Below are 26,668 nucleotides of genomic sequence, written 5' to 3'. Positions count from 1 at the left end.
GAAAACAGCAGCGAAGCACATCTACATGTAAACTCTGAGAAGCATAAGGAGAGAAAAAAAAGAAATTACTCTCAGATAAAAATATCCAAAAAGAGCATCTTACCCACAGTTGCACGAGACCTGGCTGAATATTTTTTTATCTTGCCGCTGATCGTGGTGTTGTCCCTCAGGGCCATCTCACACTCTCTCTCCACCAGCGAGGCCAGTTCTCGGGCCACGGTGCCGAAGTAAGCTGCGTTAAGGAAGCCGAGGACGGTGTGTGGTTCTGTTAGTCTGGAAAGGACTTGGAGCTCCTCGGTGAGCGCTTGAGTCAGAGCTGGGATCGCAGAGTGGAAACCCAGAGCCAGTCTGTCAAAGCCGTGAGTCTCCCTGCCTGGGCTGGAGCTCAGGGTCGAGTGCAGGATAACCTGCACAGATTGGCTTCTCAGGCCCTGGATGAATAAAATCAAAATAATACTGTCATCGAAAAATCACTTGTAGACAACTGTAACGTACTGGTTCTGCAAATTGACAGTATTCACCTGCAATTTACTAAAACACCTACACTCCGAGTTCATCACTCACCTATAGTGGAAATTTGTGTTTAAACACAAATTGTAATTTAATTCATTGATACATTTATAAAATATTTAAAATTAAATTCCTTTTCATATCTTCCAGTACCTGGTAATGTGTGAGCACTTCAGATTCAGGATAAAGACATAACAGCTGCTGCAGACACTGGACTCGTTCAGGGATGGAGAGAATAGACATTTGTGTGGGTCCAGGATGTTCTGGACTGTGGGAAGACAGCCGGTCCAGCAGGTGGCAGCGTAAGTGGAGACGCACGTCATCCCATACCTCCTGGAACTTAAAGAAATGATAAAATGAAGGGTAAGTTCGAAAATAAATTAAAGAAACAACAACAATCCATTTAGGACTTATATGAATTCGTATCTTATGTGGTAGCTTCGTACATTTTCATTTAAAATAGATTCAGCTGCTGAATTAGCCATTCAATAAATTAAACCGATTCCAAATTAAATATAGGGAGGTATCAAAATTGGTGTATTACCTCTAATGAAGCGTCATCTCTGACTGTGTGTACCAACGGGATGGAGGAGGCGGTCGGGTGAGGGTGATGAGAGGAGGATGAGGAGGAAGAGGAAGGGGTACAAGGGAAGCAGACGCCACACTGGGAAGAGAGATGCAGCAGGAGCTGAAGGGTCACCTCCTCTCTCCCCTCTTCTTCAGATCGCAGGTACTGTTGCTGAAAGAGAGAGAAAGAGAAAGAGAAAGAGAAAGAATGAAGATGTTTATTTCACTGAGGGAAGAAGAAAAAGTTCCTTATGGTGAGTAAAAATCACAACAATGCAGAACTGACCCATCCAGTCAGAGTGTGAAGGGTCCTCAAAATATATTAACCAGCTATGGGGTTTTCTGTTTTGTTAATAAACAGGGCTGCAGATCAACTGATAGTTAAATGTTAATAACAGAATATTGTTGCAGTTAATTGGAAAATTGAGGATACTCAGGGATGTCAGCACACTGATAAAATCATAATCATCAACATCATCAACCACAATCAGTTATCAGTCTTCTAGATTCCTCATTTTAATAAAAACGACGATTTGCTATAGGTTTCATTATCTGTGAAATATCTAAAACAAAAAGCATTATTATTATCATCATCATCATCATCATCATCATCATTGAGTGTTATCACATTACCAAAGCTCTGAGGAAGTCCATGAACTCTTCATGTCCTGCAGTGATAGGCCTGACACTGTTGTTCATTCTGAGGTTGAACCACTGGAGGCACTCTGACGGGCTCGGCGGGCATTCTCCCGCCCGGGAGGCTCCCATTTTGGCCTGGATCTCCTTCAGCTGCTGTTCAATGCTGAGTGGACAAGATGAGTAAGTCTAAGAGTTATAAAAATAAGCTAAATAACTGCTAACTTACAAAACACAGTGGCCATTGTGTGTGTTTTCTGCTTGTATTTAACCCCCGACACCAACAGAAAGGAATAAAATGCCGAAAGGGCCGGCCCATCTGATGATCTCCTATGTGCGTGTTTACCAGCACAAAGTCAACATGTTCATGTTCATCTAAACTCCTCCTCTACCCCAGTTGTGACTGAACAAGACTGTCAGAATCCGCTGGGTCCAGTGAGGAGACTGTTGAAAGATTACGTGCACCCGAACATACCCAGGGGATCAACACAGGAAACCAGTCACCCCACAACCACGATAACACACGTACACCACACTGAAGACAAACACGGACCCGACACAGCACAGCACATTTGGATTTTCCCCTCACTCTGTGTCGTGACAGATACCGGAGCATCAACAGTAATGAACACAGACGTCGATATATCAGTGTGTGAGTGCGTGCTAAGCATCTGGTGTGAAGTGGTGTTACAGGCATTGGCAGGCATCTGAGACGCACGCCTCTTGCCGTCTCACGTCTTACTCTTCCCTTTGACACACACACACACACACACACACACACACACACACACACACACACACACACACACACACACACACACACACACACACACACACACACACACACACACACACACACACACACACACACACACACACACACACACATACACAAATAACACAAACACAGCTCTTTTGATTTTAACAGACACTGCATCAGCTATTCCGTTTTCCCCTTTAATATGACAGATTAGAAATGACATCTTTGGGCTCGACATGTTAAGTCATTTCCATGCAAATCTATGCATATATATTTATCGATGTAAGACACTGTGTGTGTGTGTGTGTGTGTGTGTGTGTGTGTGTGTGTGTGTGTGTGTGTGTGTGTGTGTGTGTGTGTGTGTGTGTGTGTGAGGGGGGGTTAACATACCTGCATAATTAAACATGTTATGGTGTCGTGAATGTCGCTTTTGTGTCCATGTGTGACTTTGTGTTCATAGGTGTGTATTGTGCACAATGTGGAATGGGTGTGTGTGTGTGTGTGGTGGTGCATGCTGACAATTTATAAATTGGACAATCGACCTAAGAAAAGAAGATGAATGACAATGACAAGATCAATGAATGACAGTTTGAACCTCACAGTACTTTTTTGACAGTTTTGGTAGCTTTTTAAAACAACTCTTGTATTATCAAATAAACATTTCTAATTTCTACCCCCGCCCCCACACACACACACACACACACACACACACACACACACACACACACACACACACACACACACCTCACCAATACACTCAGTCGTTCTACTGCCCACTAGTGTGGTGTGAATGGAAATAAAGTGAATCTTGAAGCAAATAATCAATAGATAATGCAAATATGAATTAGTAACCATTACATATCTGTCTCCCAAACGCTTGTGAGTGTGTGTGTGTGCATGAAGCCAAAGTGCCTTTTCTTTCCTCTGTCAGACAGCTCATCCCCGACTGCAGGTCTATAAACTGCCTCCTGCCTGCTCCTGGGCCATGAACGCATCCAGATGTCTTACAATGGCAACACATTAAATAACCGTTCAATCTGATACACTTTGGTTTCAGTGGGGGGAAAAACGGGGAGGGATAAAATGTTATAGACTGTTTCAAACCACTATCCTCTAGATTGAACATCGCCTAATGCTATACGGTGCTCTCCTTAAACTACTTCTTCCTCTTTGGGTCAAATGATGCATCTCACTTTACTCTCTTGACACCAACTTGCTGACGGAGAGAAACTCTGATACAGTTGGTGTGTTTTTTTGTGTGAATCACAAGTGCAGAACTTTTAAAAGACTTTGTCATTCATCTTTCTTTTCACTTTACCCCGTGTTTCTGTATTACTTTTCATGTTCATGCTATTTCAACTTTGTAAAAGAAAGGTGTCACCTTAAATGCTTAATCCATGCAAAAACTAGGTTCGCTCAATGCTCACATGCACTGCCACTCACACAACAAGGCCCAAGCAAGACCAGTGTGGTTCAGGGTGGACGATTGCATTGTGTGTAAATACACAACACTTTAAAACAACACAAAGGACTGTTCAGATGTTGGTTTGATTGTTTGACCTCTGACTTTGCTTTGTTCAGAAGAATAGCAAATACTTTTCCAAAGGAAAAAAAATAGTTTCTGTTTAATTTCTCTTAAAATAACAATTTCTCTACCATTATATAAAGGGCCACTCAGGACGAGAAGAAAAAAATACATTTAAGAGTAAAAGCAGAAGTAAGAAATGCTCTAAATTCGAATGTTAACATTGATTTCTGTCACGTGCCAGGTCCTGCAATGAAACCCTGCTGCAGACTAAATGACAGGAGCGAGCACTGTATGTGTGTTTATAGTGCGTCATAAACATGGATGTTCGTTCTGGGCTCTACCCCAGGACTTCACATAGACAGCAGGTTTCGAATGGGCTTCCATCTGTAGCGCACTTTTCCCCGACTCTCTGAAGTTCATTAAAAACAGAAAATGTAGGTGCACATAAACTGTGCGGAGTCGAGGTCAGACTAAACTGCAGCTTCACAGGACTTCCACCTTGTTAGCCAATGCAGGACTGAGATAGATATTACTGCCGTTTCTGGGACTCAGTTTAGCCATATCTGAACGCAACAGAAAATGAAAGTAAAACCCATGTGAGGCCACAGACTAAAGCAGGGGGTAGAATGGCTCTAAGGCTGTTATACTCCTTCCACTTCCAATCATCTCACTCTTGCCTTCACCCATCAAAACAATGTACTCTAATGGCTACAGCAACAGCACTCGCTTCAGATACGTTTTCAAACTGTGTCTCCTCTCACACACACACACACACATCCTCTTCCTCCCCACCGTGCCAGCCCCCTTTCATCCTCTCTCCTCAAAACTTTCCAGATTTTCCTTTTCTTCACTCTCGCCTTTCAATTACACCTCCTTAGGGCCATGCGCTGTAAGTTATAAAGTCAACGTGGATAGCCTGTGTCAAGGAGTCCATCCAGCTCTCTACAATGTTGCGACCTTTTGCCCGCCGGAGTGAAAGCTACCTGCAGCCTAATCAACTCGGCGGGATTAGCTCCGAACCTGATGACTTCCACCGGCAAACAGCTCAGACGCCGAGGAAAAGAGACAGAAAAGGGAATGAGAGAAGAGGAGGGTAAAAATGGGTGGAAAACAGGAGCAGTCATGGAAAATAAAACCATTCAACTTTCCGTGTCAAGGCGACAATGGACCGACCCGTAATGGCAAAAATGGAGGAGAGGAAATCGACAAAGGATTCGCAGAATGAGAAAAGAGGGGAGAGGAAACTGGAAGGAAAGGATTCTGTAGGCCCCTCTACAAACATGTCAATCATCTTACCCTAACTGACACACACACACACACACACACACACACACACACACACACACACACACACACACACACACACACACACACGTTTGCTCTTTTGCTGCTAAAGTGAAATCTAATTGTTTTTCAGACCGGGCTAGCTAGACAGTCGACACCGCAACCGTGCTCCCCCCCAACCCTCACCACCGCTGAGAGAGAAAGGGAGCAACCGGAGGTCTTTTATTAGATATGATGGCACATTTCACAGCTCCCTGACTTACAGAAACCCAATCCCGCGATTAGTCAGCGCTTTGACGTTATCTTAAGTTCCTTGTCAGAATTAATTTAACGTGGGTGGGCTGCTGTGGGGCTGTCTGTCTGTCGCGCTCCGCTCCCCTCCGCTGGCCTGCAGGAGGCGGGGTGGTGGTGGTGGTGGGGGATGGGAGGCAACAGGGGCAGGAAGATCCCTTTCAAATAAGCCCCAGCTCCAGTCGGTGCCAAACCAGCCGCCTGAGAACAAAATATCTCCCTCCATCAAAGGGCCCCATTCTGCGAGGGGGAAAGGGAGTGAATGGGGCTTGAATGAACAGGCTGAAAACAGATCCCGTCCTGGCCCAGTCCATCGCCCACTTAGTGCCCTCAGCCCCCCAGCCACCCGGCCCAGCCAATGATACCGGAGAACCGATACAGCTGATATCCTAACTTAACACACGTGTCACGCACAGCTAAACACAAAATCAGCTACATACTGCAGGGACTATACAGATCAGTATTTTTGTTCGCTGAAAGGGAACCGTGCACAATGTTTATATGGCAGACTCACAGCTCCACCTGCGTGCACACTTGTGCAAAATCATGAAAATCTGAAACTTACACACACATACACACACACACACAGAGAGAATCAGATTTAAAAGTATTGGTATTGTAACCTGATCAAGATTGGCAGCCGACTAGCGAGAGCCATTTGCCTTGTCAGTGTGAAACTGGAGGCCTGTCTGCAGTCTGCAGGCCTGTACTGACACTTCATTAGAGGTCTTTTCCTGGTGGCCCCCGCTCCCCACTCCCTACCCAACCCTGCACCGTGCCACTGTCCCATCTGATGAAAACTAATGGATTACAGCATTTCAATTTGGGGGAGCCAGCTCCGTTGTCAGCCTATCTTAATCTCTTTCAATTAGGGAGCAGCTCTTAGGAAAATCTCTGACATCTGAGAAGTGGGAGCAGGCCAGTCACTCTGACCCACAAACTGGCTGAAGTCCTTCACGGGGTATGGGCAGCCCCATCTCTCGGTTTCCCTTTCCTCTCCTGCACTTCCGTAATTTGTCCCAGACTCTGATAAGTCAATTAGGCATCAGGTGAGCGAGCTGTGGATGTGTGTTTGGGTGCGTGTAGGTCTACAGCCCACCCTGGTCGAAGCCAGAGGGAGGTCCTGTGAGGTTTTTGTTCGCCTGGATGTGCGCTGATAGCAAAAGCGCTGTCCTGAAGTAGTCTGGGAGGAAGTTAGCCGCAGCCTGACAGAGATACTGACCAGTGGTCCCCCACGGCGAGAGGAGGATTGCCTTATTTTTAGCCCCATTCTCCATTATCCGGACGCTTTGTTCTCATAATGGTTATCCCTCTCCCATCTGCAGGAACACAAAATAACCCTTTAATGCTTAGAAAGCAGAAAAATGGCCCGGCCTCTCGGTAATAAGCCTTGAATTACCTACCCAAGGGTTTTCGTTTCAAGATGTGGAATCTTCAATTATTATGTTCCCATTTAGAAGGAGGAAGGAAAGAAAGAGAGGGAAGGGGAGGGAGACGGAGAGATAGAGTGAGGAAGGGATGAGTCCCAGACACTAATGGTGCCAGAGTGAGGCTTTGTTCACTTGCTACATTTAGCCTGTCCTTCATCATCTGCCCTCAGCCTCAAAACGCCACAAACGATAAAAGACCTAAAATATAGATTTCTCTTTGTCTTCGCCCCCATGTCTCCATCTCACACTATCCCCATCTGCCATCACTGATAGACATGTATCTCTCAGTCTTCAGTGAAAAAGTCAAATTGAAGTTTCTACGTTGCACTGTCTTCCATAACATAGGATTTCAGAATTGTTCAGGTAGTTAATTGAATGAAACCATCATAAATTATTATAAATTATTCGTCTTTCACGGTAGGTTATCACATATTTGACCATAGATGTTTCGGATTACTGTAAACTGAGTCTTACAGTCTGATGAGTGTCTCCATCCAGAGGCTCCTTAGTGCAACCATCCCAAATCCACTCAACCATGAGCACAGAGAGAAATAAGTCAGAACTGAGACTTCAGACATTTCCATCGTGATTCAGCAGCTCAGCTTTCACACTGCATTTTTTCAGCGTAGGAAATTCACTTCCTACTTCTAAGGACAAATCTCCGTCAAACAACAAACAAGCCTGGAAACTATTTTATTTCACTGAAAGTCCTCAATGATGGTTTAAATCCAACAGATCATATTTACAGACTCGGGGGGGAAAAAACAGGTTATTGGGAAATATCCAGTTTAGGCTGAATCAGACAAGACACTTATCCTGGAATAAAGTTGTTGGTCCAACTCCTACAACTACTGTACATGCAGGTGGTCAGATGTATCCCTGTGAACAACCATATGTTTGCAAGGCTTATATATTTTCAATGTTGCAGCAGACAATCTGATGACAACGCAGAATCGAGAGGATATATTCCGTTTTCGTGCACGGTGCACAGCGAAATGACAGCTCATCGTCAGCTCACATTGTTTCCTCACATTGTGCGAATATGTCTGAATTCTACAAACAGGCTGTTCAGCTGCGGAAACATTTACTTTAGTTTCAGAGTCACTTGTAGTAACACTTTGGATTTAATTACTACATTTCAGATTCAAGAACACACAGTCACAGAAATAAACTTAACTCGTATTATTCCGCACTGCTGCCACAGACACACTTAATGTCTTGTGTCTATACTGCATATCTAGAAAAAAATACCCTGCTAGACCTGTCCCTTGGTATGGGGCCACAAAAGGTTGCATATAGCTTGCTTAGTAGGTGTCCTTCACCCTTTTACTCCAAAGTAATTACTTTGGAGTAAATTACCTTTCAATCAAGATCAAATCCAGTTATAATAAATGAAAAGTTTTATTCATTTTCAATATTCTGATGTTTTTGATAGCAGGCATTTTCAGAGGATTCTTTTTTAAGCTCACTAAAGGTGACAAAAGGCAACAAAGTGTGATAACATTTACCATTCACTCTTCTTATTTGTCTGTGATAGGTGAATTGAACATTCTTCATTCGGGAGACTGACACGGTTGAACTGTGTGGAGTAACAATAAAGATAGAGAGGCAGAGAAGAAAGTAATTCAGTCCAACACACACGATCTATGGTGTGGTGGATGGAGTCTCTCTGATTTTAATCATGAAATCATATTTCTACCTTGTGGACACTTCCGCTTGCCACAGTTGTAAACAATATTACTGCTGTTTTTTTTTAAGTCTGTCAGTCATGCAGGTAGCTCCTCTCTTTAAAATCACACCTGCTGCTGCCTGCACACCTCTCGCAGTGGTAGTCAGCATAAAAAAACTGAGATTGTTTTCCCCCAGTATCAGAGTGAGCCTTTTTTTCCCCTTACTCTTTGTACAGTTCCAAAAAAAAAAACAATTTCCATAGTTGTGAAAATCGACTGAGATGTACTACAACCCACCAAATAAAAAGCGAGGGTTTAATTATGTTTTGCCAAACTTACTGTTTAGCATTCATCATTGTGCCTGTTTTGTCATTCTGAGCCTCACATTATATTGCACTGTGCTTCCTGCCGTTCACCTGAAAATCGTAGAAACAAATCAGTCTTTTCCTGAATTAAAAAAATCCTAACCCCCTAACCCTAAACCCCCCTAACCCTTAAACTAACTGTTACACAGTGAGTCTTATGTAAAATCATGTGGGGATCCATCCATCCATTCATCCACTGTCTTCTGCTTATCCAAGATCGGGTCAAAGCAGCCGGCTATGTAAGGTGTTCCATCCGTTATTTAAGCTCTTCCTGGTAGATCCCGAGGCGCTCCCAGGCTAGATGGGATATGTAGTCCCTCCATGCGTTCTGGGTCTTCCCCTGGGTCTCCTCCCACTTGGGCGTTCCCGGTAAACCTCCAATAGAAGGTGCCCAGGAGGAATCCTAATTAGATGCCCGAACCACCTCAACTGTGCCCTTTTGATTTGAGGGAACAGCGGTTCTACTCCGAGCTCCCTCTGGATGTCCAAACTCCTCACTGTATCTCTAAGGCTGAGTCCAGCCACCCGGTGGAGAAAACAAATGTTGGTTGCTTGTATTAGCCATCTTGTGACTATAGGAGATGGTCGGATTTGGTCAATCGAAAGCTCTGCCTAGCGGCTCAGCTCCTTCCATCCCCACAATGGTCTGGTACAACGCCCACATTACTGTTGACGACGCGCCATCATGTGGGGATATGAAATTCAAAGAAAGAAGAAGTGCCAGAACTATTTTAATGGAAGAAAATGAAAACAGATTGGAGAATGGCATATTAAGTCAATGCTTTTACTGCTCTGACTGACCTGGCATTGAGACTCAGTTTCTCCTCTGTGTCTTTTATGAACTGATCAAAGTCCAGGTCACTGGAAACCCCTGGAACCAGAAGCTCTACAGAGGCGTGGTCGTCAGGAAAGTCAGCGGGCCACTCCATACTGCTCTGCAGGGACAGGATCTAGAGAGAGAGGAAGAGATATAGAGGGTTTAGAACAATAAAAACATCGTACAAGTCGCGTACACGTTCATGAAACAAAATGAAAAAGACAGCACTGGTGTCAGGATTCAATAAAAGCTGTAGTCGGCTGCATGATCTGGCCTGTTGTGGAATCATAGTTGTCTGTCAAGAAACTATCCACACAAACATTTACACTCCCACAGTCGTGTGGTCTATAATAATTTGAAATTTTCTCAAACAGGCGTCTTATTAGGAGGCACAAATCAATTGCACCCGAAAGGCCCGAAACAAAGGGAAGCTTATCATCAACAAAAACAGTTTCTTCCAGTTCCCCTCCTCTTCTCCTCGGAAAATCATTTGCTGAAGGACGAGACCCCTGATCAAAATTCATTGCTTCAGCCTCTAACCATTTCCACCTACTGACACTGTAGTGAGTTAACACCGGGGGAAAAAATAGACCAAATAAATAAACAATGAGGTGAGATGCTCTTCAGTCAAGGCTTTAAATAAACAGCTCATCTCTCTACGTCTCTCAGAACCGGGGGCCACCCCCTGTACCCTATGGTGCTTAACGCTCATGCTAACAGCCAATCCCATGCCGGTGCCGCGTTGCTGGGTCTCATATCAACACTGTCATCAACACGAGTCAAGTGGAAGGTAATGGAGAGTGTCTGTGTCAATTTGGCTTTCTCACACTCCGCCTCTCAGCCCTTCCTCGTCATCTGCTCTGATTTTAATAATCCCTGTCAAACTCCAAACAGCTCCCCGCACTCCGCTCCGCTTCTACGCCGCCGCGTACAGTCTATGCCACTCTCCCTGACAGGGCAGACAGGAAACTCAACATTCATTTAGCGTGCACAAAGGGAGGCCTGTCCAGCTGGACAAATATTATTTTCCTCCGCTGACAGCCTCACCAGTTAAGCTTGTCCTTTATTGTTTTTCCCCTCTCTTCTTCTCTCATACTGTTTCCCCTCATCATCACGCTCCCTCTGCGCCACAGTCGGGGAACGGGTCTATACACAGCCATTACTGAGAGGGAAGAAGATTTTCAATCCATGGATTAGGAACTCAACATTGTAATTATATGGGCTGAGCCTGTGTGTGTGTGTGTGTGTGCGTGTGTGTAATTTTGAATTGTGTCTGTGGCATCATACTTCGGTGTACACACTACAGACACAGTGGAGTTCTGCTGGGCGTCTGCCTCCTGCTTCGCCAACACATCATCTGTTATCTTAAGCATGAGTGTGTACATGCAAGTGTGTTTCTGTCAGGCTTCTTCCAGGCAACACACACAGGGCCTCATTAGTACTATACTTTAAATCAGCCGGTCTCCATTGTCTTGTCATTAGCTCTTTACAAAGCAGATGTTGGAGGAGCCCCTGTGTTTCACAGTGTTGCAACAGGGACAACTGGGCCAGGCGCTTCCTGCCTGAGACATTGACTCCACAGCTATTAGAACACTGGAAGAAGCAAAGACACACACACACACACACACACACACACACACACACACACACACACACACACACACACACACACACACACACACACACACACACACACACACACACACACACACACACACACACACACTGTCCTATCTCTCTCGCTGCTGCCTGTCTACCCCAGCTTTGCTAACACACAGGCCTATTTACAGTAATGAGTTTGTCCTGAAATATTTAGCAGCACGTCCCCCAGGCCGCCGCTTTAAAGCCACTTAGAGCATGTCAAGTTAAAGTCAACATTATTTTAGAGGGGATACCTAACAGTCTGCTGTAAAGGAAACCTAATAAATTAAATAGGTGCATATTCCAAAATCACAGGCCTGCTGAGGACTATCTCATGTATCCCCGGGGGTGGGGGGTGGGGGGCAGGGCTTCAGTGTAACAGTGCAGTCACGTGGCTCCGCTACACTGTGCAGTAAGTCCTGTTTGCTTATAGTGATGATCCTCCGATTTTGGTATTGTGTCATTTCTCCTAAATGTGAAGGCACTGATGTTATTAAATGTATTGGTCACTTTTTTTTTCTTTACTACAGGGAGATATGTGGACATAATATCCTCTTAAAACATGTTGTGTAAAATGGTTTGAATATCACAGTGCAACGTCTAACAAATGGCCGTGTGATTAGCTTACACTGAGGGAATGAATAATACATGACCTAATCCTGATATCGCTTGTCACTGCTGTTATTGTGGAATAATCATCGTCATTCAACAGTATTAAAGTAGCCTGGGCAATGAGTCAACTGCAGCTACATAAACACCTAAACACCTAAACAATATTGATGATCATCTTGCGCAGCTTTTTGCGTCCGAGCCGTCATGACTCCAGTAGAGGTTGAATGGTTATTTTTGATAAGTGCATGAAAAATGTGTCCGGAACAAAGTAAATATCAGCATAGTTCTCAACAGAGCGGTGAGTAGCTTTACAATAATTTCAATCATGTGCACAAAATCTAATAACAATGAATTTTACCAATCCCAAAAGAGATATTCACTTTGACGGAGAGGAAGAAAGACAATCACCATATGTGAGAACCTAGAATCTGCAAAAGATAGAAATTATTCTTTATAGTTTTTCTTCATTTATGATTTTTAGAATTAATCCATGAATGACTAATTGATTATCAATTGCTTGTTGTTGATTCAGTTTGTCAAATGGCTAATAAATGATCAACAAATCTTTTAATCTTACCCCTGCTTTTCATGGTGGTGTTTTGCGACACACACACGTACATCAAGATCTTCTACATCAGATTTTTGATGTGCTGGTAAATCAAACTCTAATCATAGTCCGTCTAGAAACCCACATCATTTCTAAGAACCTAAATTAAAATGTTTTTTTTTGTCCAACCACTAGATTTACACTCTATTATCAGATTTGAGAAATTTGATGACTTAAAAGGGATTAACCAATTAATGTTTAACGGATTATAATAAAATAGTGTATTATTAATCGGAAATGAACCATATAGGGCTTGATGTTGCTGTTGGTTTAATTATGTTTTATTATCATAGTCTTTATTGTAACATAGTGGTGTTAACCATAAATAACAGTGTATGTGGGTGTGTGTGAGAGAGAGAGAGAGAGAGAGAGAGAGAGAGAGAGAGAGAGAGAGAGAGACCTTTGACATAAATGCAGAATAACAGACTATTACCTGCTTTACAACCAGACACAAACAGATGCTTGAATATCACACTGAGGTGCTAATGGCCAGCAGTATTTAGTGATTTAAAAGATGGCAGCCACGCAGCTAAATGTAACACAACATAAACAACGTGTTACTCTGAGCGACACCACCACTGTTATTGATGCATCTTACCTTTTTACAAGCTCCTTTCATTCGTCTCTTGTCTCGACGTTAATCCATTTCAGTTGGAGGGAATATACGCAGCGTCATTTACAGTCACTTATCGCTGACATTTGTCTGTGACAGATACTTGTAGCTACAACAAAGCTGTAAACAGCCAATAAACCTCCAGAGAATAACAACAAGTCACTGTGATGAACAGTTGATCAGACTCTGTCACTGAACGTCCACCGGACAACGCGCTGAACCGTTCCTGGAAACCAACGAACGGTTTTTAAATCGGAGACTCGATCAGAATCAAACCGATTTCACCGATCGATCGGGTATGCCCGTTAATCAGAACGAACGGTACAATAACCAGTTATTTTTCGTTGTTTCCGGGCCCAGAAAGCGTCCGTGACAACAACCCGGAAGTAAAGACTGAAAACTTCCGCTTTATGGGAAAGACCAGCTGATGAAACAAAACAGGGGGGGAATAGAGTTCGTTGTGACCAAATAACTAACTAAAATATGCTTTACTATAATAATGAACATTAACATACTATAAATCGTAATATATAAAATGTGTGTATATTTAATGAAATATATTTTCATGAGGATGTTGCCAATTCTAAAAACAAAATGTGACTGTCTGGTGGACTCCCCCTGTCTCTGGAACAGTCAGCTGTGCGCTGTTACTTGTCAACACATGGAAGTTGGGCGGTGGAGAAACGTAAGGATCTAAACACTTGTTCACTCAACTAATCCGCAAAGTCCAAGCAGGCCCACGTGTCCTTACCTTTCTTCTGAAGAAGAAGCGAACACAAACTGGCGCTGAACTCCGCTCACGTTCCTGGACGACTGGGTCAGGGGTTTGGCGCCTTTATGAAGGAGGGAGGACGCAGATGTATTAGTCGGTGGCGTCAGAAAGGTACATGATCAGTCAGCTGTGTTTTTGAAACAACTGGAAATCACTGAGCAGTGAACATGTGGTTTGTGGTTAAGTCACACATGAGAGTGTAAGTTTATTAAAAGCCATCTATGCTGCAGGAACTTATTCACAACTGTGCAGCCTGCTTTGTTGCCATGCATTTTGTGAATGCAAAACACAAACACAACACAACATACACCCAAATGTCATGATGTGTACTTAAGATAATTAAAACCTCCTCATCCGGTTTTTTTCTACCAGTTGCCTGTAAAAGCATTCTAGGCCATTGCAGGCGAACAAGAACTGCAGCATTCAAAGCATGAATTGTAAGTCATGACTTATCAGTGGCATCTTGTCATAGTGATGGTGTTTCCTTCTGCTTCCTCTTCAGGATGGAGAGCAGCTCACATGTTTTTCAGATCTCTGGAATCAAGGCACGTGATAAGAAGAGAGCATTGGTCCAGGGGATCCAGCAGCTGGGTGGGAAATACATAGGTGGCTCGGTGAGTAGAGATCACGTCTGTTCAGAGGGAACTGACCGATCCATCCAAGGATACATTTAATTTTTTATGTCTATGAGACGCCCTTCACACAAACAGCGCTGGCCCAAAGTCAGTTACTAGACTCACAAGCAACCTAGAGACCCAAATAAAGAAAACCAGGTAAATCAATTGGCTCTATATTATATATTAACACATCATTGAACAATGAAAAAAGTGTAAACATAAAGCTGAATCAAATCAGTGTTTTTTAATGGTTGTTCTTTATGAGTTATTTATAATAAATTGATTAATGGTAGCTTTTTTTCCTCATAGGATCTACAATCCTTTATTGTATCAAGCTTCAACAGGTTATTATAACCTTGGATAGATAATCTAAATTTCCCCATGTTGCACTTAAATTTCACTTGCTGTATCGTTCCATCCTGTAATGTTCTATTGTAATAATCACATGGTGTTATTTTAATATCCTGTCCTCCAACTAAACGATTCCAAGCTAATTGTAATGAAAAGGTCATCAAAAATAAGTTATTTTAAGTACGTATTTCTTGCATAGGAATAGTTTCTACTGACATAAATCTGTATTAATCACAGTGAACATGATTTTGATTTGAATTGCAAATTCACTGCCCAGACCTTTAATACAACCATCATTGGTTTATACCATAAATACCCACATCCGGTTGTCTGGTCTATATTATAGTGTGTTACATGTCCATAAACAGATGTGATGATTGTCTTCCAGGTTTATCAACATGCCAGCACCCATCTCATCATCCCTCAGGTGTTGTCCAGTGAAAAGTTTTTGGCAGCCTGTGCTGCAGGTCAGTCAGATTGATTATTATGATAATAAGAATCAAAGTTCAAAAATGATTCCTCTTCACCTAACTGAGCTACTTCCAAAGCTTTTCTGTGACTCAACACGACTGTTCTCTCTTTCATTGATTTTTGTTTAATTCCCCCCTTCCCCTCCACCAGGAAAGTGGGTTGTGACTCCGGACTATGTGCTGGAAAGTATTAAGAATGGTTCCTGGCTTGCGGAGGGACTCTATGAGGTGACCATATCCCCGGTGGCCTCCTCCACCTTCTACCCCGTCAGGCAGTGGAGGGAGAAGGTGGCCAGTGGGAGACTAAAAGGAGCCTTTCAAGGGTGGAGGGTCCTCCTCATGGTCCAGGAGCCCACTCGCAGAGCCATGTTCAAACGGTGAGCTGTCACACATACACACACACACACACACAAACAAAAAAACAATCCATCTATGGATAAAGTTGTAAAGTGGAATAATCGTATATTCTTTAATCTTTGACAGGCTGCTCATAGCAGGCAAGGCAGAAGTTTTCAACAGCCCTCCTCCGTCTCCTGCCTCCATCACTCATGTCATGGCTAAACCTGTTATAGAAATCTCAAAGTCCTACAGCGCTCCTTGTTACCCTGTGAGCCATATTGTCCAGCACCTGTTTGGGGTAAGTCATGATTATGAGGATTCATCATGATTTCATCTATTCATTTTACTCATTAAATTATTTTTTTAACTCTCTGTTATAAATGCAGTCAGTACTCAAGTTTAGAAGGCTTTAATTTGCTCAAATCTATTCCTTTAACAGTTCATATTAAAACTTTTTTTCTTGTTGAAATATTGGCTTGAATATGTTTTGGACACTTTATTTATTACATTTTTACTTTCTTCAACACTTAAACAAACATAAACAAGACAAAGTAAATCACATATAAGAACCAGATAAACAAACAAACAAACAAACAAACAAACGGGTTAAGGGTCAGAAATACATTCCATGGCTAACAAGGCCAAGGAAGGCCCAAGATGAAGGCTAAAGACAAACTCCTGGAAGGTCAGGCACGATGCAATACAGATAGTAAACGATACAATGAAGTATAAGCAAAACATTTAGTTTCCAGACTGGCACCTCTTCATGCAAATGAAACTTCCCCAGCTCTTATGAAACCTTGCGAACCCTGACAGCATACACATAATTTCTTCGAATACAGGAAACCACGTCTTCAAGCCATTTTTAAAACAAGGAGAGGAAACAGATTTCCACTCCCTCAGAATAACCCTATCAGCTGTGATCATAGCAAACATGAGGGGTTGTTGTAATGCTGGAGGAAGCATCGTAAAGTAATTGGAGCAACCCCAAATCACAGAGGGACTGTCAGGGATTAGCTCTCTGCTATTTATGATACTGTACAAATACAGTATCCCAAAAGCAGCTTGGGGCAGGAGCAGAAAAGATGAGCCAGGGTCCCATCAGCGGACTCACACTTAGTAGAGACAGAAGGAACAATTCGATTGAGTTGAGTCTTAGTAAAAAAGTTTAGCCGACTTTGTTAACTTTAGTTTGAGAGTCTAAAATATTCCAGTTTTTCTTTGGCAGAGCAATTGTGTGGATATGAATTTCAACGTAACAGATCATCATCCAACAGAGACGAAGAGGACCAGGTTTGTTGATCTTGACTTCTCCAACCTGGAGACGGAGCTCAGGGACTATGTCGTCAAAAAGGAGGTGTGTACATGTGTGGAATAGAGTGTGGATACCCGACCCGAGCCTGCGCGGACCCAATGTGTCTGCCCTTGCTTTGCACAATATTATAAATGATAATTTCGGGTTTGGGTCAGGTTCGGTAACGTAGGCTGGGCTATGAACTTGAATTGTTGCAAGTGCCTGTTGGGTTTGGGTCAGACTTGGTGAATCTGCTAGAAAATTGCCGCCGGAGCCGCATTTTAGTGTGGAAGCATGTTGCAGAGAAGCACTTAAGTGGAGTTTTCAGTAATACTTTTATAAACTCACTCAAACTTCACTGTGAAATGATCTTTTTTAGCTGCTTCGTATGTGTTTGACATTATTAACATGGTGTTTTTCTACAGGCCCGGCCGAGACTGTGCCTCCTTGAGTTTCTGGGTTATCATGACCCTCACCGTCCACTGTCACAGGTAGACCCCCCCCCATTCCCCCAGCTCTGATCGCTATTACACAACTCTAAAATAACTATGTATTTCATCAGGAGGATCAGGTCATTCAATTTCCTTTATGTCATACTTTTCAATAGTAAGTGACATGTAGAGCGAGCGAGCGTCATACGCAGGTCACCGATTTAACTACCACTGTCGGCCGATCTGAGAGTTTTGATTGGCAGGTCTATTAACAATACTCTCCACCGTCCTGTCCATACCTGTACCCAAGTGGATCTCCGTCAGACTGCTATTATAAGTGCTCATGTATTTCCATTCTGTACTTTCTGAGTCCATATGCTATTTGCCAATAAGTGACAGTCAGAAATGACCCCTAGGAACCTTCAATGCCCATTCACTTCCTATTTCCATTACCCTTCTGCCCTCACTTTTCCTCTCCTCTTTCTGCCATCCGTCTCCTTGAGTGCCACGGTTTCTCCTCCTTTCCCATTTACCTCTAAAGTTTCACTTTTTTTTTTTATTCCTCCAGGCAACAGAGACAGACTTCAGCAACATTGGTAGTATGATAGAGTGCGGCCTCTTCGCTGAAGCCTTGGACTCGATCAGAAGTGCTATGTTTCCAGGTCTGCTGCCACCGGGGCCGTACCTGATCTCCCTCTTAGAATACGCACAGCAGGTAGGACCAGAATTACCAGAGTGCAGGAACTCCCACATGCTGCTGCTTGATCTCCAAGACCGTATTACCGGTTCTATAACCGTTGAGACTTTGGATAGCTGCCTTTTTGTTGTAATTCTTTTTTTCAGTGTCAGTTGATTTAAAGTGCAATTTAGGGCTGCAACTAATAATTGTTTTAATTATCCATTTTATATCGATTCCCTTTTTGATTAATCGATACATTGTTTTGTGTATGAAATATTAAGTCCTCATTGACATTACATTACATTACATTTCATTTAGCTGACGCTTTTATCCAAAGCAACTTACAATAAGTGCATTCAACCATGAGGGTACAAACCCAGAACAACAAGAATAGAGAAAGTACAATTTCTTCAAAAAAGCAAAACTACAAAGTGCTATAAGTAAGTGCCATTTAAGTGCTACTAAATTGTTAGTTTAAAAATGTTATTCAAGGTATAGTCGGAAGAGGTGTGTTTTTAGTTTGCGGCGGAAGATGTGTAAACTTTCTGATGTCCGGATGTCAATGGGGAGCTCATTCCACCATTTAGGAGCCAGGACAGCAAACAGTCGTTATTTTGATGAGTGTTTAGCTCGCAGTGAGGGAGCAGCAAGCCAATTGGCCGACATCATCGAATACCCTGTTTTGTACAACTAACATCTGAAACCCAGTGTTCAGCTTACATGATTTAATCAAAGGAAAGCAGTAAAACCTTGCATGAGAAGAACCTAACAATGTTTGCTTGTATAATTCATTCATTTTAATTGCCATTTAATTTTTTGCCACAGTCATCGCAGGTCCATTGTAATTACACATTCTTTCTGTATATGCAAATATCAAAACGACTCAGACTTCAGTTGTTGTGTGTTCATTATTGCACAGGGAAACGCCACGTCTGTCTTCCTGAGAAACTTCCTGCAGGTCATGAATAACCTGCTCTTTACGAACCCTCCCTGGCTCGCTCCCAGCACAGTGAAGAAATATTTCGCCCAGGTGCTGCAGTGTCCTCGGTGCAAGACGGGACTTTGGCCTTTTCTGCAGACGGCCATCAGGTAATCCTAATGTCACTGTAATGTTTGGACATCAGGTAAAAAAAAAAACTTTCATGCACTAATCATATATCTACTGCTTGTCTATATGTGTGTTTTCCTTCAGTTACTGTCTGTCCGGTGAGGTCACTTGTCACCCACTTCCCGGCCCGGCCCCGCCACTGCTGATACGTTTCCATAGTGACCTCGTGGCGTTTGTCCTCAGGCTCTTCCAGGGGGAGCTCCACTTCATCACCTCAGGGTACCGACTCACTCATACACAGTGGGAGTGTTAAATAAGCAGTCGTCTTTTTCTCTCTCAGATATGAATATACACTCTTCAATGAACCATATTAGGATCAGATGCTCTGTCCCGCCTTCATTCACAACTGTCTTCCTCTGGCTCAGGGATTTTGTGCCTCAGGGAGCAGCAGTTCCTCCGGCGTCGGCATCAGGGTCTTTGCTATATGGAACCTTCTGGACCGTGTGGGAGCGCTCCACACTGCTGTCTCAAGCTGTGAAACAACTTACTCAGCTCCTAGTACAGGCGGCCATTGAGGTAAATGCTCCGGAACTTGTGCATTGCAATTCACTAGTAATTAGCCAGCAGATAACAACAACAGAAGTAGGTTTATTTAGATCTGTTTTTGTAAAAATGGGACAGTTTTGTCTTATGTGACATGATCAAGAGACTTTAACAACTTGATGTTGAACCTGAAGATGATGATGCTGATGCGTGTCTTCATTACAGGATTACGTAGAGACGGATGAGACGCAGATGCTGCATTTGGCGGACACTCTGCTGGACCTGCTGTCTGTGCTGGTGGAGTTCTGGTGTCAGCAGCACTTCAAACTGAACCAGAGCCTGGTGAACAAGGGCCTGAAAGACCTAGCAGAGCACTTTGCTCTCGTCAGCCAAGGTATGGAATAAAAAGCTGACAACCTGGAAGAATATCAACAAGAATATCTGTTTTTAATTCAGAATTGTAACTTCTGAATTTTTAACCATGCAATCTGTCTGACCTGAAACTTTCCTTTTTGAAGTGATAATCGACAGCATCGTATGTTTTGTGCGTCTTTCCTCTGTTGCGTCTTGCAGATGTGTCTCCAGAGGTTCTGGCAGAGGTCGTCATCAGGGTTTCCTCCACCAGACTTAAGTTGGTGATGGCTGATGCCATATTCAGGAGTCTGTGTTGCAGAAGTGGATTCACTGTGAGAGACGAACCTCTCTCTCTCAAGAAAATGGTGTGTATGGGTGCATGCATGTACTTTCTTCATTTCATTACCCAACACATTCCCTCTGCTCTCATCAATCCTGTGCACTTTGACCTGCTGTAGTAGGCCACAAGACTTTAGTATTTGTTCCAGTACAAGAACATTACAATTTAATTTAGTGACATTTGGGTTAAATAAGAGCATGCAAGTTTACAAATTTAATAAAAAAAAATACAATCTATTACTGATTTTAAAAAGTTTCTGATGAATACACTAGTTATAATCATTTAGTTTTTCCTCTTCCTCTGTGCATTGTTATGGTAAAGACATAAACCACAGATGTTCTGCATTAGTTAACTTGGCAGTGTGAGAACTTGTATAGATTATGTTACAGTTCACTGCTACATAGGGTAAAAAAATGCTGATGTGGTTGACCCATTATATTATGTTGCAGTAGAACATCTGGCTTTCTCCCTCACCACTGGTGTCTTTGTGCCTCCTCGGTCCCCTAGAGATGCAAATTCACTTGAAATGTGAAGACACCGTCTAACCTTATGTGTCTGCGTGACTTCTGACAGGTGCTGTCCTACCTGCCTGCCCTGGGAAGTTTATCTCAGAGCCCCAGCGGCGCTCGCCTCGGGACCAGACCCACCTCCCACAGCTGCACCAGCCAGGAGACTGACTGCAGGTCAGTCACACGCAGCTGTCTGTCGATACCTCTGTCAGTCGCCCTGGTGCATTTTCACAAGAGCCTGTAGCAGAAACATGCGAGGACATACATGCAGATGTGAAGAAGAATAGAACAAGTTATATTAGATCATTTTGTCCCTTGAAATGCTTTTTAATTTCGGTTTCTTGCATTTGAACATCCAATCCTCAAGTAAACTTATAGAGATGTTCTGATACCAGTTTCCCCTCCCGATGCTCATTCTGATACCTGGACTTTGCATATCGGGCAATAACAAGTACCGCTCCGATACCAGTGCATTTTAACGAAATATTCTGGCTCAGAAAATGTCCTGGCTCAGGTTAAACACTTTGAAAAACAAATACAGAAATAGAATGGATGTCATAGAACTGTGAAAAGACATTGTATCAGATCAGTCCACATATTTGCATGCTTACTCATGTCCATCCATTTTCAGCAGTATCTGAGGCATTTCTGATGCTGGCATCGGTATCAGAATATCTTTTTAAGTTGTTTCAAGACCAGCGTAGAAATGTCCTTTTTTGTTTGAAGTCTCGGTCTTGTTCACACTTGTAACTTTGTTTATTGGCTGAAAAAAAAAGAGGGATAGATTGAGTTGTGTTCATGTCCAGATGTCTGAGACTGTATCACATCGCATTTTTTCCTTCTGGAAAACATTGTGTTTTTAAGGCACAGTTTGTCCAAAACACCTGGTCTGATTTCACCAAAGCTGTAAAAGAAAATCTGCCACTTCTCTGCCATCCTGTCAAATGTGTTGTATCCTTCTGTCCACCTTTTATGGCCTGAGTGTCCAAAATAGCAGAACTATTCAACGAGCAGTGAACACTGCCTCCATTGTCACATTTCCACCGATTGATTTAAGGCAAGACATGTAGAAGCGAGTGAAACGAGCGAAAATGTACACATTTGATGAGAAACGAGTGAAAAGGAACAAAGGAACACCTGGATAGAGGAGGAGTGTGTGTGCATGGGGGGCTGGGGGAGCAGGGCAGGAGAGATGCATGAATGGGGGAACCAAGGGAAAGCTGGAGAGAGGCAAGTGGAGGTCAGACAGAGTGTGAGGAGTTGGCATGTGAAGGGTCATGCCCAGGTCTGATCCTATCAGTGTGTGCTGGCTGACAGAAGGGGTGCAAAGGGAGGTTAGACCCCTCCTCACACACACACACACACACACACACACACACACACACACACACACACACACACACACACACACACACACACACACACACACACACACACACACACTGCTGAGTCTGATTTGGACAGGAAGCCGACAGATAGACAGAGTAGGATATCCCATCAGGCCTTTGTCTACGACCACAAGCGCTCAGCCTTCACCCCCGTTCTTCGCCTCTCTTGATCTTCCCTCTTGCATACTAAATCCCTCTCTGAATGCAATCACACACACACACACACACACACACACACACACTAACACCCTATGTCAGACATCTGCTCCTCCACCAGCAGGTAGTTGGCCTGGAGAAGGGCAGGAGTCACCGGGGAGCAAGTTCATGTGAAGGCTACTGGCTCACACACTGACCGGATCCCCTTTTCCTCTTCCTCTCAACCACTTCTCTCCTTCGACTTTTTGCTTTTCCCCACAGTTTCAGAGATTTAGTGTGTTTTGACGTAGACATAGAAGATTAAGAAGTGAATAAAAGAGGGAATGCAATCTGTGTGGGTGAGATAAAGAAATGCCAAAGGGCATGTAAAATCATTTGACCCCAAAAGAAAGAATGAAATCAGAATGACAAAGCCTGTGATAGATTGAGAACAGAAACCACAAGGAAAATCTTCTCTCCTCATTTTTCATGCTTTTTGATACATTACAATTTCAGTGATGTTGACTCTTTTAATCAATTAACACATCTCACGTTGAAGCATTTACGAGTCTGACACACTCCTCAAACCATGCTTTCAACACAACTTCACATGTGGTTGGAGCCGCTATGAAAAGAAAGAGATTACAATATAAAATAAGTAATACCAATAGGATTGTGGTTTCAATTGAGACGCATCCAGGTTTTGGTTTTGTTTTAGCCGTCTTTTCAAACTGTCAATAGAGACGGTAGATAAGACAAAACACCGGCAAGATGTCGGGCATTGGATTTCCAAGACAGAGGGTCATAAAGGTTGAGAGGAGCCACATGACCCCCTTTATCTTTCATTCCTGGCTGTTAGATCGCATTAGGCTGTTTCTGCCGTGACTCGCTCGCTCGCTGCTCTAGCTTGAGAGATGGAGCAGAGAGCACTTCTTCTGCACCGCCACACAGCCTGGCATTAGGGCACACGTCCAAGCCACACCGAGCTGACAGGATGGCTGATTGACCGACTGTTTAGATGGCCGTTTGACTTGCTGGCTGGCTGGCCGCGTGGCAGTGAGTGCTTTTTGCAGAAGGGGAGCTGTAATTAAACGGAGGTCCTCCTCCTGTTGGCTTCATCAAGCTCTGCGAATTGCTGATACCCTTTCAAACCATTAAACTGTGTCATTACTTTGGCTCCAACGCCTCTGACCAAACCTGTGTGTAGTCAGTGTCAGCTGGATTCAAGAAACGCCTGTAAATAGATCAGCCTTGCTAATATTTAAGAATACTATGGCCTTTTTTGTGGCATGTATATCTTCTTCTTGGGGTTTAGGACACTTCCTCCTCACTCATATAGATTATATAGTTTATTGAGAGTCTGCCTCCAAGGGCACAAGCTGCCCCAGGCTCAGGAATGATCGCTGGATCGCTGACAGCATGCTGGTCTCAGGCCGTGAGGGAAGGAGAAACGAAGGCGTACACAAGCCAAGTACCAACTTCCACTGCTGCCAGCCTATATGGACAGGGGACACTCGGGTGAAGTGGTTTGAAATGAGAAGTGGCGCACCCTCATCCTAGACACTCTCATGGACTCTCTCCCCTCTCTCTCTCTCTCTCTCTCTCACACACACTCATACACACAGAGCTTGTCTCATCTCTTCTCAGCCTTGTCGCTGCTAATAACAAGCAATGCGTGACAGGACGTGTGTTTCCTCCTCACTGCTGGGAGCTCCTTCCTGGCTTCTGAACAAGCCAATTACCAGGGAACAAGCCTCTTCCCTGTAATACGGATGGCACTGCGCTTCAATGTGGCGCACGCGCATACGCGCACGGACGTATACACACAAGACACCTGTCAGGCTTCATGCAGGCAGATCTCCCGTACCCACACACAGGACTAGTGACAGCCCACAGCTATTAGCACGCCACTACTTTGAAGAGGCTTCACTTTCTTTTACTAGTTATTCCTCCTAATGTGCTTGCTCACATTGAATTCTCCATCGCTGTGTTTGAGGCGTTAAGTGGGAGGAAAAGTGCTTCGGAGACGGGAATGGAGGATTGTGTGTGTGTGTGTGTGTCTGTGTGGCCATCACAGTAGGGGCTTGACGGATATTGTCAGATTTCATATAAGATGATGCGGCGCTACAAGGGATTAATTTGCTAATGACACCCCTCGCAGTTCAGCGATGCCCGTTCCACTTTCGGTACCACTGGGTCTCCTCGCTGTCATGCTTGAAATGGTCAGTCACGGAAACATTGGACTTGTTCGTGTGAATCGTGGGAAATCTCTAATTGAATTAGGTTTAGCACATACATGTGCTGCGTGATGTCTTCTTCATAACTCTCCTGGCCATTTCCTTTGTTTCTGTACAGAACCCAGAGCTCTTTGGAGAATGAGACCAGTCTGGAGAAAGAGAACATCCCCCGAGGGTTGAGCAGAGTCAATGCAGCAGGTTCGACACACACACACACACACACACACACACACACACACACACACACACACACACACACACACACACACACACACACACACACACACACACACACACACACACACACACACACACAGCGTTTGACAACATAGCTTCACATTTGCAAGGAGCAGACTTGTAATGGACTGATGCACTGCACTAGGTCATCAGTAAAGAGGGACATGATAGCTCTGTCATCACTTTCAGTTTAATGAAGAGCACATAACGTATGGAGAGAGTGATTGATTTGCATCAGATCCCGCTTCCCTCTCGTCAGCTGTAAGAGCAACTTTGCTGCATAAGTAGGCCTGTCGTGTACGACTCGGGGCAAAGTGCGGACTGTATATTTCCACCGTTTGCATCTCGCCTCCTCCTCCTCCTCCTCCTCATCCTCCTCCTCCACTGGTTCTACTCGCAAATTTCAATTTAACACTGCACTCTTTGTTTTGTTTTGCTTTTCCCCCCCTCCTTATGTCTGCTATTTACCTTGTTTTAAAGAAGTAACAGATAAATAAATCAATGGCCTGGTAAGAAGGAATAATGGGCGCACAAAAAAACGGTGATGCGTATTAGTACACACGCGCCTCAGATCTCCATTTTAGGGATATTAAATGCAGCAATTAGGGTATCAGTGCAGATGTACGTCGACTGCAGCAGTGGAACTTCCTGCAATTAGAGGTATGGCACTCTGTGTGAACTCTCGAAGGTGTCAGAGCTCATATCTCCCCTCTCCACCTGATCAGAAAGGCCCTGTGCTGGTTGGTGTGAAGGAGGGGTGGAGGGTAAAGGAGAGGGAGGGAGAGCTGAGGCAGGAGACTCAAGGCTGTTGGCATGTGTTGTTTTTCCAGTACGTGATCTCTATACCGATGCGGTCGGCATTAATTTTTGATGAACCATCGGCACAGCATCCTCTCCCCTCGCCCTCTCATCCCCTTCTCGCTCCCTTCCTTCCTCTCTTTCTCGCGCAGGCTTTTTTCTCCCCCACATATGTAAGCTCACTTTCTTTATTTGCTGCACTTCTTTGCTTTGGAGCATCCGTCTCGCCTGCTGCAACCTCGGTATCTCTGTCACAGTAGCTGAGAGGGGTTGAGGGATTTGGGATCAACTTCTCTTTTTCAGTCCCATATTTGCTTCTGGAAGCTGAGCAGAGACTTCAATTTCAAATCAGCCTGACTACACTGTGTGAAGATTGTCAAACAAGAACTGCTGTGTGTTTTCCCCGACTTAAAATCTGTTTGCCTTCAGCTCCGTGTCGTTCCTCAGACCAACCTGTAAACCTGTTGTGATCCATGCAGCAGAATTCATCTAAAGATTAGGTTGATTGTTCTGGGGAACTTTAGCCACACAAAGCGACTTTCTCCTGCAGACAGAACTAATAAATATTGGACAAGCTGCTGCTTTAATGGTTCACTGTGGAGGATTTAGTGGCATCTGCTGATAATGCTGCACTTTGCAACCAACTGAATACCCTTCGCTTCACCGCTTTCACTGCAGAAGGACCTACAGTGGCCTTCAGGAAACATAAAAGAGCAAAAGTGTCTCTCTAGAGCCAGTTTTTAGTTTGTCCATTCTGAGCTACTGCAGAAACATCGAGGCGAACATGGCGAACCA

The 26,668-nt window shown here is 43.8% G+C and overlaps 2 protein-coding genes across 4 annotated transcripts in view; one reads left to right on the top strand and one right to left on the bottom strand.

Moving 5' to 3' along the window:
- Positions 1 to 13,699, bottom strand: part of kiaa0825 (KIAA0825 ortholog) — a 118,318-nt gene extending 104,619 nt beyond the window's left edge. For both annotated transcript variants that reach the window (XM_035164879.2, XM_047341073.1), the window contains exons 1-6: positions 13,317 to 13,699; positions 9,843 to 9,991; positions 1,711 to 1,879; positions 1,055 to 1,249; positions 664 to 849; positions 104 to 431 (exon numbers count right to left, since the gene is read on the bottom strand). In XM_035164879.2, coding sequence (XP_035020770.2) covers positions 104 to 431; positions 664 to 849; positions 1,055 to 1,249; positions 1,711 to 1,879; positions 9,843 to 9,991; positions 13,317 to 13,337 — 1,048 coding nt within the window. In that variant the 5' untranslated portion in view covers positions 13,338 to 13,699. The remainder of the gene's footprint in view (positions 1 to 103; positions 432 to 663; positions 850 to 1,054; positions 1,250 to 1,710; positions 1,880 to 9,842; positions 9,992 to 13,316) is intronic.
- A 277-nt stretch (positions 13,700 to 13,976) lies between these two features.
- Positions 13,977 to 26,668, top strand: part of slf1 (SMC5-SMC6 complex localization factor 1) — a 32,382-nt gene continuing 19,690 nt past the window's right edge. Inside the window, exons 1-15 of one of the 2 annotated variants that reach the window (XM_035165929.2) lie at positions 13,977 to 14,214; positions 14,606 to 14,717; positions 15,460 to 15,538; positions 15,693 to 15,918; positions 16,025 to 16,178; positions 17,109 to 17,237; positions 17,600 to 17,665; positions 18,174 to 18,320; positions 19,204 to 19,373; positions 19,477 to 19,611; positions 19,758 to 19,908; positions 20,101 to 20,269; positions 20,449 to 20,594; positions 21,143 to 21,252; positions 24,957 to 25,036. In XM_035165929.2, the coding sequence (XP_035021820.2) occupies positions 14,607 to 14,717; positions 15,460 to 15,538; positions 15,693 to 15,918; positions 16,025 to 16,178; positions 17,109 to 17,237; positions 17,600 to 17,665; positions 18,174 to 18,320; positions 19,204 to 19,373; positions 19,477 to 19,611; positions 19,758 to 19,908; positions 20,101 to 20,269; positions 20,449 to 20,594; positions 21,143 to 21,252; positions 24,957 to 25,036 (1,873 nt within the window). In that variant the 5' untranslated portion in view covers positions 13,977 to 14,214; position 14,606. The remainder of the gene's footprint in view (positions 14,215 to 14,605; positions 14,718 to 15,459; positions 15,539 to 15,692; positions 15,919 to 16,024; positions 16,179 to 17,108; positions 17,238 to 17,599; positions 17,666 to 18,173; positions 18,321 to 19,203; positions 19,374 to 19,476; positions 19,612 to 19,757; positions 19,909 to 20,100; positions 20,270 to 20,448; positions 20,595 to 21,142; positions 21,253 to 24,956; positions 25,037 to 26,668) is intronic. The other variant, XM_035165930.2, reaches the window with a different exon arrangement.

Source organism: Hippoglossus stenolepis, chromosome 9 (assembly GCF_022539355.2).
Source record: "Hippoglossus stenolepis isolate QCI-W04-F060 chromosome 9, HSTE1.2, whole genome shotgun sequence".
NCBI classification, from domain to species: domain Eukaryota; kingdom Metazoa; phylum Chordata; class Actinopteri; order Pleuronectiformes; family Pleuronectidae; genus Hippoglossus; species Hippoglossus stenolepis.
Note: the sequence above shows the minus strand (reverse complement) of the source record. Positions and strands in the feature narration are given on the sequence as shown.